At 36.1% G+C, this 19,453-nt stretch overlaps 1 protein-coding gene across 1 annotated transcript in view; it reads right to left on the bottom strand.

Annotated features, from left to right (window-relative positions):
• Positions 1-299: 299 nt before the first annotated feature.
• The window catches only part of LOC126827462 (guanylate cyclase soluble subunit beta-1), a 32,381-nt gene continuing 13,227 nt past the window's right edge, over positions 300-19,453 (bottom strand). Inside the window, exons 2-8 of the mRNA XM_056102255.1 lie at positions 9,798-9,807; positions 8,865-8,938; positions 7,598-7,698; positions 6,570-6,753; positions 5,521-5,597; positions 1,178-1,290; positions 300-698 (exon numbers count right to left, since the gene is read on the bottom strand). Coding sequence (XP_055958230.1) covers positions 300-698; positions 1,178-1,290; positions 5,521-5,597; positions 6,570-6,753; positions 7,598-7,698; positions 8,865-8,938; positions 9,798-9,807 — 958 coding nt within the window. The remainder of the gene's footprint in view (positions 699-1,177; positions 1,291-5,520; positions 5,598-6,569; positions 6,754-7,597; positions 7,699-8,864; positions 8,939-9,797; positions 9,808-19,453) is intronic.

Below are 19,453 nucleotides of genomic sequence, written 5' to 3' on the forward strand. Positions count from 1 at the left end.
TGCAGCTTAAATCTGATTAATCGAAAACAAGCAAAGCGAACTAACCCCGTTTGGCCAGACATTTTAAAAGGTTTAATCATTGATTTACCAAGGGAGATAAATCATTTTATTAAATAGGGCACAATTATTCATCAAACTTAAACATTCCCACCTTATGCTAAAATATTTCTAGAATCGATATATTACTGTTGACCTGTTAACGCCCCAATTTTCCCTGTAATTTCTATATCTTATCAGTAACTGGGAATTACCATAACTTTTAACAAGCCATGACGGTTCGTGGATGATTGTAGAATATACTAACCTTTTAGTGTGAAGGTTTTTTCTGGGTTGTCTTTGTTAGAATTACATATGGATAGAAAAAATACCGAGTTTATAAACTTTTTAATATTTTCTATATTTAGCGCCATCTTAGGATGAACAATCGCCAACACCTTTTCCATGGCTATATGAGGGGTTATTAACACAGGGGAAAGTTTCTGTATTTTGGTTCCACATTGACTTATACACATGTCAGAGTCAAATATAATATGATAGGGAAACGCCGAACAAAACTGCTGCGCATTAAGTTGGAAATTGACATCGCCGGACATTACGGGACAGATCTCTACCATTTTCTTTTCTGACTCTTCACCTTCCGGGGATTGTCTTTGGTATGGACATACTTCTGTAGATTTTAATCCATCCTGTAGAATCACCTAAAATCACACAACCAATGCATTAAGCAAAAATATAATTTGGTAGTAGATTATTTCAGGATTAACATGGTTCAATTGTATTTCAATAATTCGCTTGTACGTAGGGGTCTTTAGCAATGGAAGGAAATCGGAGGACCCAGAGAAAACCCACGAGGTTGGACAGACAACCCTATCCTTGTCACTTACAAGCTATTTAGGTTATTTATTCATATCTTTGTGTTGAAGTCGTATAAACAAATGCACTTTTATCAACGGGCACTTTTGAAATGTGGTATTCCCCCTTTAATAATAAACAAAACACAACTCTACTATGTGAACGTAATGTGAGAAGTCACATCAGATGTTCAAGAAAGGGTAAGCATGTCATGCCTTATGCAGGACACACTTCACTACTTATAGTTAACTGAAGCGATAGCTGAATGGTAAGACTGGTACATCAGCGCCAATGTCACTTTGGATAACTAAAAGACAATACTAACATTGAATACTGTATGCTGTTGATTCTTATCACCGATTGTCTCTTCAGATTGCTCTAATACTGTTATATCAACGGTTTGATTAAATATATCCCTACCGACAGCTTTAACTAGACCTGCAAAATATAATAAATTAACAAAATATATTTGATTAAATATAGGTCTCGACCGGCAGATTTGAATGGACCTGTAAAATAGAATAAATACCCAACATATTGATATTCAAATCATAGCTAAAAACCATTGTAGAAAATATTCAATACGAATAAATTCTATTTCTATAGATATTTTAAGAACCATGTAATGATCATTATTAAGCTAGTTCGCTTTCAAATTTGGGCGGGGATCACGGTGGCTAAGTGGGTAAGACGCTGTCTCGCTAGCCTGGAGGTCGGGTGTTCGATCGCTGCATTGGCCGAGAAAGTTCATCCAGATTTTCCGGCGTGGTTTCCCCTTGTCAGTGATGCAGGACGGAGGGCCTGACAAGGACAGCTGTCTAGTCACTCTGATGAGACGAAAAACAGAGGTCCCGTGTACACATTGGCGTGCACGTAAAAGATCCCTTGACAGTTGGACTTCGATATAATAGTAGGCCGTAGTGCCGCTGTCCGGGCAAAAATTTCCCTCATAGCACACTGTATGGCGTATGCCCGTCTTCATTAGCCCAGTTCGGAGCAAAACAGTAGGACGTTAAACCCCATTTCATTTCAAATTTGGGCGTGGTTCCCCCTTGTCAGTGATGCAGGGCGGATGGAACGAAAAACCAAGATCGCGTGTAGACATTGGAATGCACGTAAAAGAACCCTTGACAGTTTGAATAAGAGTAGGCCGAATAGCACATAGTTGACGTATGAGCGTCTTCGTTAGCCCAGTCGGTGTAGAATTGTATAAAGTTAAATCTCATTTCATTTCATGCTTTCAAATTTGATATTTTGTTATACTGGTTTTCGAAACCGGGATATTCCGACCAACAGTTCAGACCCAGCAATATTCCAATAAATAACATGGATTGTGGCAAGTAGGCGTTAAAGATCATTTCTCTTTCGCGTTTACAGTTTTTTTTAACACGCACGGATATCTCCATTGGTGTGTATTCATCCAACTGAACCGCCAGCATGACGATCATATTATTTAATAGTCGGAGAAAAAACACAAAATATCAATAATGTTTGTCTATGTGGGATAATTGTCAAAAGATTCCATTTGACAGACGAAGCAGAACCATTACTTTTAAGACGTTTTTTTCTCCGACATTGCTTTTAATCAATGAAACCAACGTCGACTCAAACTTATTCAAGTTTACCTAATACATCTGGAAAAATTAACTTGATTCAGAATTAAATGATATCAAATAATGATTGTTTTCCAGTTCCTGCGATTTGAATTTACAGTTGAAGCGGACTTCAACTTTTTACCAGGCCAGGACATTGTCTTTACACAATGAAAATTACGTGTGAGCTGTAAGATTTATGTTTTACCTCATAGAAATGTCTGTTTTAAAGCCTCCCCGTTGAGAGCGTCTCGTGTCATTCGTATGGATTGAAGGAATATTATATGACATATTCTTGTTGTATGTATAATAATCCGCATGAAATGCTCGGCCAGGTTATATAATGCCATAGATGTTGTGTATTAATCTCTCACATTTGACAGTAAATAAGTTTTAATTCTACAGCAATGACAGGTCCCAAGAAAATGGAGATGTTCTCCATATTCAAACTGTTTTTCGTGCAGCTAGAAACGAAACTACAATAGACATTGCTGACATTGTTATAATACCACATTTTCGTATTTATTGATTAAATGAATTGAAATTGGGTTTAACGTCCGATTTTTCTGTACAAACGGGACTAAAGACGTGCGTTATGATGGCCATTTTGCACGGATAGGGGCGTGTATATCTACTTTTCATCGAATTTCAACCTTTAATGTTTCTTATGCACGAACGTAAATGAGAAGACGGTGGACCTCAAGGTGGATCCGAAAGATGGGGTTTTAATGTCCCAATTGGCTAATGCCCGTGGTTATCTTGCGTGCACTCCAACGTTTCAATGGGACCTCCGCTTTCCGTTCCACGTTCGTAGCCAGACCCATACTGCACGCAGCGATCCATCTACGTCATACTTCGAGAATAGATCACTGCCCTAAATGCCGTCCATTTAAAACGTTCACGTGATCATTTTGGGGCGGAACTTATCGACTGGACTACTGCATTGTATACACAACAGAGTAAAAATAACCCGAAGCACATGTTTTATGTAAACACATATATCAAGTTGGCAAAGTGTCAACTTCTGCCACTCCGGTAAAAGCGATATATAATATGTGCTAGTGAGTAATATTGCAATACAGTCTTTACCATTGTAAACTGTCTTTAGAGTTCCAATCTGTTTATCTTTCAAAACAAATTTGTCTTTGCAAACAAAACCGCCTATGTGAAATTATCTTTCATGGGCGCCGCCATATTGAATAATTGGAGGACTATTTTGTGATTCGGCTCTGATTAGTTTGACATCTTTCATACACAGAACGGCTAAATAAACATATTTAATTTCATTCAATATGACAATATAAGAGAAATAAATACTTCTAAAATTTCTAAAACCATACTCAGTGTTTTCGATTAAATCGTTGATGTAGGAGTTAAAATGTCGGTTAATTGGGTTAGGGCCTGTTCTCAGGCGGAGCTAGCTGTAGCCAGGCAGCCTTAGTTTGGGATGAGCCAAACCCTCCGCCCTGTGCCACTGAGTAGGGGAAACCAGTTTGGGAAATCGCTAGGAACTTTCTTGGTCTAGAATAACGGAATCGAACCCGGGATATCCCGGTTATTGCGCCAGCACCATACCCTTCGGCCATTAATTCTATACTCCTGAACAACCTGGCTTTGAAATTAATAATAATAAAAAGAGACACGGCTGTATCATAACAGGTTGTGTATCTAACAATTTCAAACACAAAGATGGCGCACAATAGATAAATCTAAAATACAAATTTACATTTTGCAATAAGCTTTATAATCAATATGTCGATAATATTTACAAGAAAAGGTCTTTTTTTATTTTTCTACCCCACTACGTTTTCTTTAGAAACGACATGAACTTGTATTGAAGCAAGTGGTCGGGTTATTTAAATTGACGGCTATATAATCGTACTTCAATATTTGTTAATGCGATTTAAACTCGGTTTAAAATCAATCTAAGAACTGAGGCGTAAACACATTATATAATGATTATCTGCCAATCAAATGGAAAATGAACTGCCTATGTCAACGTGTTTATATATTTCGAACTTTCAAATTTGTATGGTAGTAACTTATGCATGGTTTCTGCTTGTCAGTTTCTTCTATTTTCAATCCGGCAAATAGGAAGGAGAGAGAGAGAGAAATGGGGTTTAACGTCCACTCGACACAAACTAGGTCATTTCGGGACTAACATATGGTTTAATTTTATTTACATAATTCGCTTGTGCGTAGGGGTCTTTAGCAGTGGGAGGAAACCGGGGGACCCGGAGAAAACCCACGAGGTTGGACAGGCGACTTTACCCCTTGCCACGTACAACCGAGGATTCGAAACCACGCCAGTCGACTCAATGACAGACTTTATGTTACAGTGCGCGCACGCTAACCATTCAGCCATCCACCCCCCCCCCCCCCTAAATAGGAAGGATAATACACTATAATATTAATATAATTCTGATTGGATTCCCTATGACTTTTGGTATGTACCAATAACAATAGGATATAGAGCAGAGGGTATTGTATGATATGTTTAACGATAACAATAGGGTATAGTCGGATATAATTACCAATAACAATAGGGTATATTCAGAGGGTACAGTGTGATACACTTGCCAATAATAATTAGGTATATTCAGGGGGTACAGAAGGATACACTTACCAATAACAATTGGGTATTTCAATTCAAGGTGGGATACGCGTAAAAATAGGGTATATACAGAGGGCTATGTTTACCAATAACAATTGGTATATCCCAGAGGGTATTGAATGTTATATTGACCAATAACAATAGAGGTATAGTCGGAAATATTTACCAATAACAAAAGGGTATATACGAGAAGGTATTTTAAGATATATTTATACCAATAACAATAAGGTATATACGATGGGGGTATAGTGGGATAGACTTATCAATAGCAATAGGGTATATATCTGCTTACCATTACCGGTCGGTGTTGTATTATATACTTATTAATAACAACATGGTATATACCAGAGGGTATACACTGTAATCAGATACACTTACCAATAGCAATAGGGTATATACTATAGTGAGATGCACTTATATACCAATTAATATAGGGTATATACTATAGTGAGATACACTTACCAATTACAATAGGGTATAGACCAGGCCGTATTGTATAATAATGCAGTAGTAAAGAACCGTCCTCGCCTGTTTCACATCTAAAATAAAATAGTAGACGAAAATGTTTTAGCCATTTAAATTAAATAGAAAACTAGTATGTTTATATGTAGAAATGGTGCAATATAACTCGTTCATGACCTGTTTAAAACTACAACTAGAATATCTTGAAAATCACTTATAATAAAGATTGAACAATAGGCGTGATAATGTATTTTGCCACAGGAAAAAAATTCTAAACTACTTATATTGGGTGTAAACCATATACAACCAGCTAGAAATAGCAAGGTCGATAAATCCAGTAATTGTCCTGTTTGCTTTGAAATCTAGTATAATAGTTTCTTTGTTAAGACTGTTCTTTGTGCTTAATTGACTGCAAAATTGCAAACTAATACTGTCGACTAAAAACTGCCGGACAAAATGGCCGCACCTTGTACGCAAATAGTGTAAATATATGGAATATCAAGGTTGTGGGCCCTCTAAAGGACTCAATTTTGATCAGATTTTGATGAAACTTGAAATATATTTTATAACCCAAAAGTGCTGGGTTCCATTCGATATTCATGCACATCAGATTTTAACTTCCTGAATTACGACCCTTGATTGTACGAAAAATCACATTTTAAGCTTGTGGTCTCTCTAGAGATCACAATTTTTATCCGATTTAAAAAAAAACGTTTGAATATATTACCGACAAGATAATCGTTTGATTAGTATTTGAGTTGCACATTAAATATAACACAAAATTGTAGTCTATACACGTACTAAATAATAGGAGCAGACAAAATGAGGTATTGAATTGATTTGATATCGTGCATTTTTCTTTTGGTTAGTAATGGAACGAACTTTATAGGATTACATTCTTTAGATGTGGTCATATCAACTTATGGCAATTTAACGTTTACATCGGATTCCAGACCAACACAATATTTAAAAGAAGAAACAGATGAGAGAAGTGGTATCAAGTGTCTTGGAAAGACTGGGAATAATACTTAGTTTGTATCGATGATTACCTGAAAGATGGCGGCGTGATGTTTTTATAACTTAAAGCTAGGAGTGAATGTAAAGAATCTAGGTTCTGTATAAAACTCCACATGTCACTTCCCAGTGTCTTTAACATTTTGTCATAACCATGGCGTAAACAATAGATCAAAAAATAATCCCCGAATACTTCCAATACTGCTGTTAACGGCAAATCTGTGGATAAAAATATTATAAGACATGGATTCGCATACCACCGACAAACATAAAAAAGGCGAATAATTGTGTTAAACGAGTCATTATCTCCCTTTGGTGTATCTTACTGTATTGAAGGTTAATTGAGCAATTTTGTACTACAAATACATCATTATGGCGTCGTCTACAACTTAAAATGCATCTAACGAGTTTGAGTCAATTGTAAAAGTACACTATGATTTTAAAGGCAACGGTCATTGAGTACCATCAAAATAATATTTTTAGTTCGTAAGAGAGTGGGTGGTCGGATATGAAATGGGGTTTAACGTACAATTGTTCTGCTCCTGCATGGCTAATGAAGACGGGCCTTCGTCATGCAGAGTGCTACGAGGGAAACTGCGTCCTTCACTTATTTCGAACACCAACGGTCAGGGGGTCTTGTCTGTCCTCCGTCCCAAACCACTAAGAAGGGGGGACCACGTCAGAAAATCTCGATGAACTTTCTAGGCCAACGTAGGATCGGCAGGTTAGCGAACCATTGTACTCTTTGAGCCACCGTACCATCCCCACCCCCGGGGTGGTCGGAACCTTAATAATACCAATTTAGGCAGTCGGAGCAGAACAGCAGGACGTTAAACCCCATTTCATTTACCAACTTCGGTGCCTGATGAGTTTTTTTTGACTGGAAATCATGTAATTAATAGAGGAACTCATTTCGCTTGATTAACAGAAATTGGACCACCGTTCTTTACCTGTCTTCAATGGGAAATTTAGGCATCGCCTTGATGTAGAACATTGTTTTAGCGCTCCGCTTATTCTAATCTTTAAACCATGCTTAAACTGAATAACAATGTGGTTAACTTACTAAGACATTCTGCCACAGCACCTACTAGTTTAAACGTCTCTGCATCATCATACTGAGAAAATACTAGAAAGTGTGCATCTTCATCCAAACCAGATTGTTCTCTAAAAGTAAATCACATTAGATGTCAAAATCATCGATCTCATTCTAAATCTTCACAGCTAAATCCACGCTAAAATGTTCTCAAACTGATTATTTAATTAAGAAAATTAAATATCAACGATAGATAATCTAACACTATATTTATGGAATAACAATTACTGCAATGGTTTATCAGCATGCAACGTTTCGACGATGATACTCTCGTCTTTATCAAACAAATCGATAAAGACCAATCTGATTAAAATACAGATCTATATTTCGTTTCGTTTTTTATACTTTTGATGACCTACACTACATGAAGATCTGACAAGTTATAGTGAGGGTTCACGTCAGGGGTCAAACGAGCGGCTTTTGACCCTATGACGTCAGACTTTGATTAATCAATCAGCGTTGTCGTTTCTAGTGGTTTACCCCTCAGTTCCGTGCATAAAAAGGCCAAGAACTCACCGTAACAGACCGTTTCATTGGCTAATTCCTCACATCAGGTAGAACGCCTGTTATATAACAACTCTTCCGGATCCTAGTGTAGTAAAGACAAGTAAAACGAAATTTTGAACTATAAAAACGAAACGAAATAGAATCTGTGTTTTAATCAGATTGGATAAAGACAAGAGTATCATTGTCGAAACGCTGCATGTTAATAAACCAGTAATTGTTATTCCATAAATAGTGTTAGTGTGTTACTGTTCAATTTCTAAATGCCACTTAAAGAAGCTAGATAATATGTCGGCTTGGTTTCAACCGGAATTAAAGAGGACCATCGACTGGTTTTATCCAACAATGCGCAGTGCTGGCTAGATTATATCGTCTGCAGTGGATGCCGAATGTGACGAAATATTCAATATTCAGATATTTGTAAATATTGAACAGAATGGAACTATTTGTGGGGTGATCATATTTCACATTACTACACGGGATTCAAATGACTATCAGTTGCTTTAAACGTTGAACTTATTCAAATATTTATAACACTTCCATTTCAATGACAAGCTCTTGGAACATACGTCTGATGCCTTGACTGGATTTAGTTACTGTAATCTTGGATTGATGCAGCTCGTGGTAACGAAATGCGAAATTCACTAGTCGCATCAATAGAGAACAGTTCTAAAAGAAAGACAACGGATGTATTTTTTTATCCAGAGAACGTTGGTGCAAATAAATCACTTACAAAATTGTTTCCCAAGTTTCTTGTCCGAATTTCTCCTGTACCAATTCCCTCACAACACAATGAATTTGACCATACTGAAAAAGACAAACAGTGTAATGGCATGATATCGGGCTTGCATGTTAATGTCAAGCTTTTGTTTACATAGGGCCGGATTAATCAAAATTAAAATTACAAATTTGTTTCGTTTCATTTTGTTTCTGATTTTTACGCTACGTATAATGTAACCTATACATGTCTTTATTTTAACTGTTAACCCACCAGCGTCACATCTCAGTTTTACAATTCCCAATGATAGACAGGCGGACAGACAGAAAGAAGACCCATAGTCCGCACCGGTAGATTAACGATTGTAGATAAAACCATTAATTGCTATTTTTGTTTAATTTAGCTCATAGTATATTATTTCAAATGCATTTAGTAATTGAACCTACCTACACAGGTCACAATCCACTGAGTGACGTTTCGACTAAGAAATGATCTGCGTAATTTAGCTCATTGTGTTTACTTTTTCGCTTTAGTTTGACGGATAAATTGGCAAGTAGTCGGTGAACTTTCAATGTAGATTTTAAAAACGCTACAAGAACTGCAATTATAGTCGATCATAATTGTTATTAAAAACAAACAACATTAAACATGTTTATATTTTAGTTTTTAACGTTTTATCGATTGTGTATTGATCTGATAAATTTTACCAGTGTGGTTTGATGTACATGTATAGCATAATTGCAGTCAATGCAGTGACGCATCTTTTATAAACATTTTCCAATTGTTTGCCATTGTTTCTCAACTACTATTTCCCTAAACAGAAAATTAAAATTAAATCATTTAGATATATTCTCCGTGGATGTCAGGGTCACGACGGAATTTACATGCCTCGTGTCCCATCCCATTCACGCATGACGGCACAAAAAAATCCCTATCAAATATTAATACCGAAAGAAATCTGAAAACAGCATAAACATAACGGTTAAAAACATAAAGCACAGCGAAGTCTTAAATAAAGGTCTATTTTATCGATATTAATGTTACCTAAAAAGGTTAGAAACACACTGCCAACGAAAGGTGGCATCAAAGTCTGATTTAGGCTGTGTTATTAACAAACGCCTTCATTAAGAAATAATAATAAATTTATGACATTGAAATTTAATTTTAAATAGGCCTATAACATTTTTCAATAAACATATTTGAGATTATTGATTTATATTTTTTACAAATTATCATAACCCAAAAACCATATGAGTAAATAATTTGCATATGGCGTGTCTAGTATTATAGGCCTTTAGGCCTTTTAATGCCAAGAAGTTTACTCTATTAAACCATTGTAGGCCTGCACGAAGATATTTTCCTTTATAGATAAGAGTGCTCTTCTTTCCATGACATTAGATATGAAGATGAGTTCAGGTTTTCTTTTAGTTTTTTTTTTTGTGTTGTTTTTTAGTCTATTAATTATTTGAAAATAGTATAATTTATGGTAATATATAAAACAGTAAAACAGAGTTTTGTTAACTGGGATTTGGGGTTTTTTTTTGTTCTTGGGGCTTCATCTAATTTTCTTAAAGATACATTAGTTAAGAGTTTAATAAAGAGTTGGCCATTCTTGCTATAATAATTCAAAAATAGATGATAAAAACAAAATATTGAAAATTACAGTCGAATTACTTTATTCTGAACGGAGTTGTCACTGTTTGAAGTTTTGAATAGAAATAGGCATGCACTGTGTCCGCATCACGAGAATTTGCCGATCGTTTGATTGACAGACAATAACTCCACCCACTTATTCTCGATTATCAAGTAACATTCTCAATGACTATGATACCCTCGGGCCTTTCATCACTAGTTTCCGGTAATGACGTCAGTGACTAACGGTAAACATTAAGCTTGGTGGGTCATTTCTTGATTTAATTTTAAATGGACGACTGTTTAAATCCAAGCTGTATCCAAGCCATGCGATGGTCTACAGAGTTGATTTTGAGCTTGTCGTGTAAATAAAGGCCGAATTAATCATTTCTATAACATCTGAAGCCTAAATAAAGACTTGCAATAGGCAGATTTAGCTCTTGCATAATGTATGTTTAAATTGGCTTACAATAAAATAAACTTTTGGGCCGCAGCTATATTTCCTATGCTATGAAAAGACATTGAATGAGAATTGTTCTTGTGAATGGTAGTATGTTAAAATTATGGGACCCTGTCATTGGCAATATCATTATTCCAAATCTATCTATATGTCGCAATAAACCAACAGCGTAGCCCTAATCAATGTTTGTTATGTCGTGATTTTAAGTTAGGAGGGGTGACGGTTGTCCCAAGTTAAAATTGATTTTAGTTATGATTGTCCTTAAAATAGCAGTTTTGTAAAACTTAAAATATTATTTTAGTGAATTTTATCTAAAATGCTTACAATCGTTTTGTGAAACGCATCTATCTTAAGTTAGGATGAAATTTAGTTAAAGGTCATTTTAAAGAGATTTAAGTTTTTGTGAAACAGTGCTCATAGGATTACCACGATTCACGCTTAAAACAATGATTTTAATCGCAGCACGAATCGTGATAATGAGAACCTGGCATAAGTTCAGAGCATAATGCTTCATCACAATAATAATAACACTATTATAGAACATCCTGGTACGGTTTAGATATGATAATTATCATGGTTACTAATAAAATACTCCTCTGGGATACAATTTAATATACTTTCAACTAATTTATAGTATATTATAGTGTAGTGCACGAGGTCGATAATTATATTCTTATTTTTTATACAAAGCCCGATTCTCATTTGGGAAATGTAATCACCCATGCATTTTTCTAAAACTTTCACGAACCATGTAGGCTATTATGACAATATTCTGAAAAGAGGATTCCCTATTTCTTTTCGGCATAATCGAATTAATATGCCCCATTTTACCTAAACCTGTCCACATTGTTTGTAATCCCCATTTCTTGTCGTCAAAATCGATTCTTATTTATAATTCTACTTTTTCATGGAATATTTCTGACTAGATGTATATTTCTTTTCGCGGTAATTAGATGAGTAAATGTTAGATGGGACTTGGTTTTAAACAGAGAGTATAAAAGCTGTTTTCGTGTCATGTCCGAGTATCATGAAACTTGTTTGAAAACTTTGTGAATGCGATAGAGGCTACATATTTGTACGGATTTCTTTGACACCAGGTGTGAATCAGTGCGGTCATGAGAGGACGAACCCTATCGATATTCAGCGTTCCGCGAACTTCCGTTCAGGAGTAACCCCTACCTCTAAGATTCACCACTTTCAGAAAATATTTTAACTTCAATACAGGCTTTATCCAATATCCATGGGAACGTGATAGAGACTATAATTTTTTCCATGAGATAACGAACCCTTACTATATCCAGCGTTCCGCGCCCTTCCTTTCCAGAGTTGTCCCCACTTTTCCTAAAGGCTTTTAAACCTGATAGTAGCTACAATCTCTTTTTTGAGACAGAGTTTTTGTGTGGGCATATTCCACTAGAATTACAAATTTTGCAAGGATTATAATAATACAGTTTTGATGATGAAGATTTTCCGAAACTACAGTACAACGTACAACGATATGAAACTTTAAAATTCCACGGGCACACAGCTTGGACACCATTCTGATAAATTAAAGATTATATTATAGGTGCAATAATCACTGGACACATGTATATAGAACCAATTAGGCATCACGACGATATCACAGACATGTCAATTAACCAAATGGGATATATTATTACAAAGAGAATTTTAGTTTTGTATTATTTCTTGCAATAACAACCTTTGAATGAGGGTTCATCTTTGTGTCTGTTTAATAATGAACAACGTAGCATTACAGTTCAGAGAATAACAATACTAATACAGATCAATATGACGCACATTTAATTCCAATGTTTACTCGTTTCATATGTTCAATTCAAAAATACTTGAATTAAACTGTAGTAATTAATTTCACAATTACTGGATATCAAGGAAGTTATATGGACTAATTAGATCAGATTTAAATGACAAATAATTGATAAGGTCATAACCAAACTTTATAGTGTTAGTTTTGGAATCACAATAAACCCGAACCCTTTAATCTGATCTTCAATTTACCAAAACAATTTTAAAACTGAAATCCATACTTAGTCACGCCAATCATATTATAATTGATAATTATTTATTATTTCATTGTTTATTACGAAACGGACATAAATCACCCTTTGGACCTCAACCGAATTTATAAAATTCTCTTAGATTGTTTCAATGGTATTTAGTAATTGGACTGGGGCTACACACGTCGTAATTATGGAATAAAATTACTCTCTTCTTCGATGAGAAATGGTTCCACTACTGATAGTATTACTTATTTCAATGTAAACAGTTAGTATGTGTGTTATTATGTTTACTTGCACAAAGCCTCGAAGAATGTATCAATTGTAGCGGCGAACAAAACAAGGTGGCCCTACAATATGTTGCCGCTATGCGTCGATCAGTCACATCGCGTATATTTGGATCAAGGTTGTGGATGACAAAAATATACAGCTTAGCATTAAATTTAGAATTCGTTTAAAACATATGTTCGACGTGGTTGTCTTTCAATCGTATTTTAATTTCATTGGCCAGAATAATCGTGAACAATGATTATACATGTAGTTACAATAATTTTCTTTCAGTTTTGATGCCGCTTTTCTTTGATGTTTACGTTGATTTTGAGTATACGCTGCCGGGTGAACTTACTCTTTGGAGATATACTTCATTTCAAAGATAAACGTTTCTATTGAATTGTATAAGACACTTGACCATCGGGGCGTTTACTGCGATCAATTGATAATAAGAGTTCTCGAGTTTAACACAGTAAACTATATTTGTCATAGACTTATTTTACAATAAAAATTTCCGTTATAGAATTTCTACATAACCAATGTGGAATTTAAAGGGTGCCTAAAATTATGTGCCGTCATATTGAAATCGGCGGACGAAAAAAAGCAAAATCGCATGATCGAAATCTCAGTTTATTGCAAACAATATTTCTTGTATTAATACTAATATTGCGACAATACAACAGACACAAAAACACATGTTCTCACATTTGTATAACACATAATATCCATGCTTCATCAATTTTATCTTATCGATACCCAATTACAGATGTGGTATGGATACAGGAATAAAGTTGCATATTCAAGGATACGCATATTATTTAACACCCAGTCATATCAATGAAAGGCGCGGCTTATCGATGAATCAATCACAAGACAATAGGTTTACTATACAGAAATAGAAAAGCAAACAATGGCAATGCTCGCCGGGTCGATCCCATATAATCACAAGTCAATAATATGGATATATTAAATATGTTTTTAAAAAAAGAAAGGTATTGTTAGCTGCTTGATCCTTCCAATATTAAATGAGAAGTGATATCAAGTGTCACAGAAAATGTTATCCCAAGCACAACACCCGTCACTACATGTAAATATTTAAATGTTACGAAAATTTGAACTGTAATCATAAGGTCTGTCATTGAGTCAACTGAATCACCATGTCTTTGTTAGTATAGAGTTTAACATATGATTACTTATTTACAGAAGTCAAGCAAATACAATTTTATACTTTTTGCAATACACTTTACATATATCCTACATAAATAACTATAAGGTCTGTCTTTGAGTCAACATGCGTGGTTTCGATCCCCCGGTTGTACGTGACAAATAGTATGATCGCCTGCCCAACCTCGTGGGTTTTCTCCAGGTCCTCCCACTGCTAAAGACCCCTACGCGCAAGCGAATTATTGAAATAAAATTGAACTACATGTTAGTTCCGAAATAACCTGGTTTGTGTCGAGTGGACGTTATACACCATTTCTCTCTCTCTCTCTCTCTCTCTCTCTCTCTCTCTCCAAAAGTGAAGGTACTTAATATTAGATAATCAACATTAGCAAGCAAAGTACAAGCGCCATTTTCTGTTTCGAACAGTATCAATCAACTGCTGTCTGTTTCAGTTCCTCATCGGAAATAGATATTAATGGGCTTGGGTTTTCCTTTGTCGAGATCAGACAAAGGAGAACAAAATTTTTTTATGTTTTCATTGTTTTATTTGATTATTTTTATCACTGTTATCCCGGTTAATAAATAATACCAATCCTTACTACACGCATATTTCGTCAAATGAATACATATTTTCTGTTGTAATTTAGGCGTCGGGGGGGGGGGGGGGGGCGGTTACCAGATTGAGTTAAATACATGTTTGAAATGAAATGAGGTTTAACGACCTACTGGGAGTTAAATATGAATTATTCCAACAAGAAAATAAAACATCACGATCTCAGGGTCGTGATAAAAATCTAACAATGTGTGTAAAAGAAGACGTGTTAGGAAATTATAATTTCCGATTTCATTACAATATTAGTAAATATTTATTGCTCGTGTTGAAAATCTATTGTTTATGTTTATTTGGTCGAGAGAATTTAATGGCAGAGTGAAATTATTCCATCATTAATAATAAAATCAATATACCAGTTAAACGGTTATCAAGAAAGAAGCTCAATAAATCATTTAATGTTAAAATTTCAGGAAAAAAAGTACATCAATTTATTGAAGCAGTGGTCGATTATTCAATTGTATACACTGTTTTTGTGAATTTTAAATGAATAGCATTTTCTTCGGATGACATCACATATTTTTACACAATGTCTAATAGGAATTTAAATCGGCCCAAGAAACCAGCAAGGAGTCAATTCCACATTTCTTTCAATCATCAGCGTGTTAACGAAATTTTTCAAGTATTATTTTTTGGTAGATATAAGCTATGAAAGATATAATTTTAGACGAAGATGTTCCTGTCGGTTTTTACAAACGATCTAGCATAATATACGGCGGTAAGAGCTAATTAAAACACTGACTTAAACATCTCAGTGCAAATGAAAGAAACAGGATTTCATAGACAGGGCAAGGGGTTCAGCTGCGACCAGGAAAAGAAAATATCCTAACATTGATGTTTATTTAAAACAGCGAGATGGATAGAGAACAAGCTAAACAATAATTCAGGAAGTTACGATCCGATATGCGCAAATATCGAAAGGAACCAAGATCTCTGGGTTATAAACTTACGTTTCAAGTTTCATCAAATTCAGAAGACAATTGTCACCTCTAGAGGTTCCACAACCTTGATATACCATATTTTTACGCTATTTGAGTACGAGGGGCGGTCATATTGTCTACCAGTTTTGGTCCGATTTTTAAGAAATTCGAATTCAACCATTCTTAGAGTGTAACGGTGATATATTCAAACGGTTTTTGAAATCGGATAAAAATTATAACCTCTATAGGGTCCACAAGCTAAAAACGCGATTTTCAGTATAATCAGGGGCCATAATTCTGGAAGGTGCGGTCCGATATGTGCGAATGCAATTTTTCGTACTATCAGGGCCATAATCCATGATGTTTCGATCCGATACATGTCGATATCGAAAGCAGCCGAGATCTATTGGGGATAAACCTATATTTCAAATTTCGTCAAAATCGGATAAGAATTGTGACCTGTATAGAGAGTCCACAAACAATTGTTGACGGACGGACGTCCGGACGGACAGGGGCGACGGCAATATACGTCCACATATAGTGGTAGACTCGATGTTTTAATAAAATCGTGACTCGATTGTCTAACTGGTGAGAAGTAAGGAGTATTGCGACTGGTTGACGGAATGTATAATAACACAGCGTAAATCAGAGAAGTTTTAGGAGCCAAGGTATTTTATATTGGGGAAAAATCATTTTAATTTAGCAAGATAGGCATTATTTAATACATATTCATGAAGTAATGGCCCGATAAATTCCTCTCTGATACTTGAGCTTTTGAGGGAGTGTGTCTATTCTTCCCGTTCAATCAAATCTCTTTTAAGTACAGCAACATGACAGCCCTTCGTTTAATATGGGGTCTTCCCTAAAACTTTGGACAGTGATTTAAGGTATTCAAAACGGCGAAAGTATTGTTTGTCTCCATTCAAATATTGTTTACATTGTAGCCGTTTTGATAGCCTCGTTTGACACGCAATTAGTTTTTCAGCAATATTCTGCTATGTACTGGTTAATTGGGCGTAATAAATTTAGTGAGTTATGACTTAACGTTATGTAAACATATCTGGAGCTCTGTTTAACCTCGAATGATATTGTTACGCAGTTAGGTATTGGTTGTTAATCGGAATATTGACCAGTCATAATTTGGAACAGAAATTTGCTTTCATTACATCATTGTTTGAGTGGGATTAGGTCTCATCAAACCAAACACTGCGAGGAGCATGTATTCAATAAGGAGTGTGGCACTTTGGCATTTTCAAAGTGTCATTGAAAGGGTCCATGGAGCTGATATTTCAAATCTAGGCATCGGAACATTGGCTATTTGGTGTATTAGTTTAAAATACTTTAAAAATTCGACAATAATTTATAGTCTAGATTAGTCGTTTGAGTCAGAAATATCATATGTTTGTGACGATTATAAATAGTTTCTGTTATCCAAACTACAAAAAAACTACGAAATTTAAGCGATTTAGTTTATCATTACGCATTATTTCCATTGAGGTCTGCCAGCATATCAAATGCCAAGTTCACGAAAGCAACATGCAAGTTCAACGCCAACCCACCGACACATTTCGAAACGAATAAAACGCAAGTAATTTTAACTAAAATCTATTAAAATTGCATTTTAAGTCACACTCGATCTTCGTGAAACGTATAAAATTTAAAATTTCATTTTCATTTTAGTTAAAATCTGTTTTAGTGATTTTAGTTTTAAGTTTTTGTGATTGTCATATATTGAAGTTAGTCATAGCAATCGTGTTGATCGTATCGAAACGTACCCGACCGTATTTGCACGTTCCAGATGCTGGACTCAATTGGGACAATCCTATCGTAAAGCATCACACGACAGCGGGAACCTAGCCTTATTATTAATCATGGTTCAATATGGTGCGTCCCCGTGGGATATTTCTTACATTATTAATATATTTTAACAGATAAATAATCATTTTCATTATAGTCATTTGTTATAGTACTGTAACCTTATTGATTGGTTGCATTGCTATAACACACTTAATTACTAATGTAGCACTGTCTCCATGAGAAATACCATTTTTTAATATCCAATTCCGATCTTCTGTTGTTTTATACTATTCAAAAAAAAAGTAGGGGATATTTGATTTTTAAGTGTTATTAAAGTCACCTAATGAAACTGACGAAGAAACAAATGACAAAATGAAATGAAGTTCACATTCATCGATTTATTCCAAATGATCGTTAGACTAAGTAAGGCACAGACTGACCATTATAAGGGTAAAATGATACCCGGGGTCAAACAGCAAAGTTACCACATCATCACAACCAAGTCAGTAACGGGTAAATCCTCCTCTGTTTGCCAAACAAGCATTGATCCGACGTGGCATACTCCTGATGAGACGTCTAAGGTCATTTTGGTCCAGATTGTCCCATTCCTGTTGCAACGCAGCAGCAAGTTCTTGGACATTGGCAGGACGTTGTTGACGTTGACGTAACCTCTGTCCAAGCATGTCCCAGACATGCTCGATGGGGGAGAGGTCGGGAGTCAGTGCTGGCCAAGGTAATGTGGTGATGTTCTGTTGTTGGAGGTAACCTGTAACGATCCTGGCCCTGTGACATCTTGCGTTGTCATCCTGGAAGATGAAACGGCGGCCATGACGTCGTGCGAACGGCACAACATGGACTGCCAAGATGTTGTCCCGGTAGTACTGGCCTGTAACACGCCCTGCAACAACATGTAAAGCCGTTCTTCCAGCAACAGTGATGCCTCCCCACACCATAACAGAACCACCCCCAAATCGATCATGTCTGATGACGTTAACGTCTTGGAAGCGCTCGTTTCGACGACGCCACACCCTCCTACGTCTGTCCAAAAAATCAACAGTGAACCTTGACTCATCTGAAAACATCACATTGCTCCAGCGTCGATTATCCCAGTGTTGACGATCCCTACACCAACGACGTCTTGCCTGAATGTGATGATCTCTCAAACAAGGGATCACGCGAGGACGTCGGGCGCGAAGGTGACCCCTATGCAGTAGATTCCGAATCGTCTGGCCACTCACTCTCACACCAGTGTCTGTTTGAAGACGAGCGCTGATCTGATTTGCTGTGATGACACGATTTCTCAAGGCCAAGGTACGGATAAATCGATCCTCGGCTTGAGTTGTCGCCCTTGGTCGACCTGAGCGTGGTCTGTCCTGTACAGATTGTGTATCACGGTATCTGAAACATTCATCGTCCGCGCCACAACCGCCTGTGTTGTGCCGATCTGTAGCATGCCAAGGGCACGTAACCTTTCATTTTGGGTAAGCCGACGCATATCAAAATTTGTTTTCTGGTCACTAAAACAATTAAACTGATGTTTCCACCCTGGAATTCAATGCCACAATGACTGTAACATTCAAAGTCAGAGTCGTGCAAATCTTGGGTTGGACCCCTATGATGATCCCAAGCATCACCTGCATTCCATGCGGTAGCTATTGGTGCGTTTGGGCGTCACATGTAACTGGAAATGTTTCTTCTGTTAGGTTCTATAGTGACTTTTTTCGTAGTCATTT

This window comes from Patella vulgata, chromosome 7 (assembly GCF_932274485.2).
Source record: "Patella vulgata chromosome 7, xgPatVulg1.2, whole genome shotgun sequence".
In the NCBI taxonomy this organism is placed as follows: Eukaryota; Metazoa; Mollusca; class Gastropoda; family Patellidae; genus Patella; species Patella vulgata.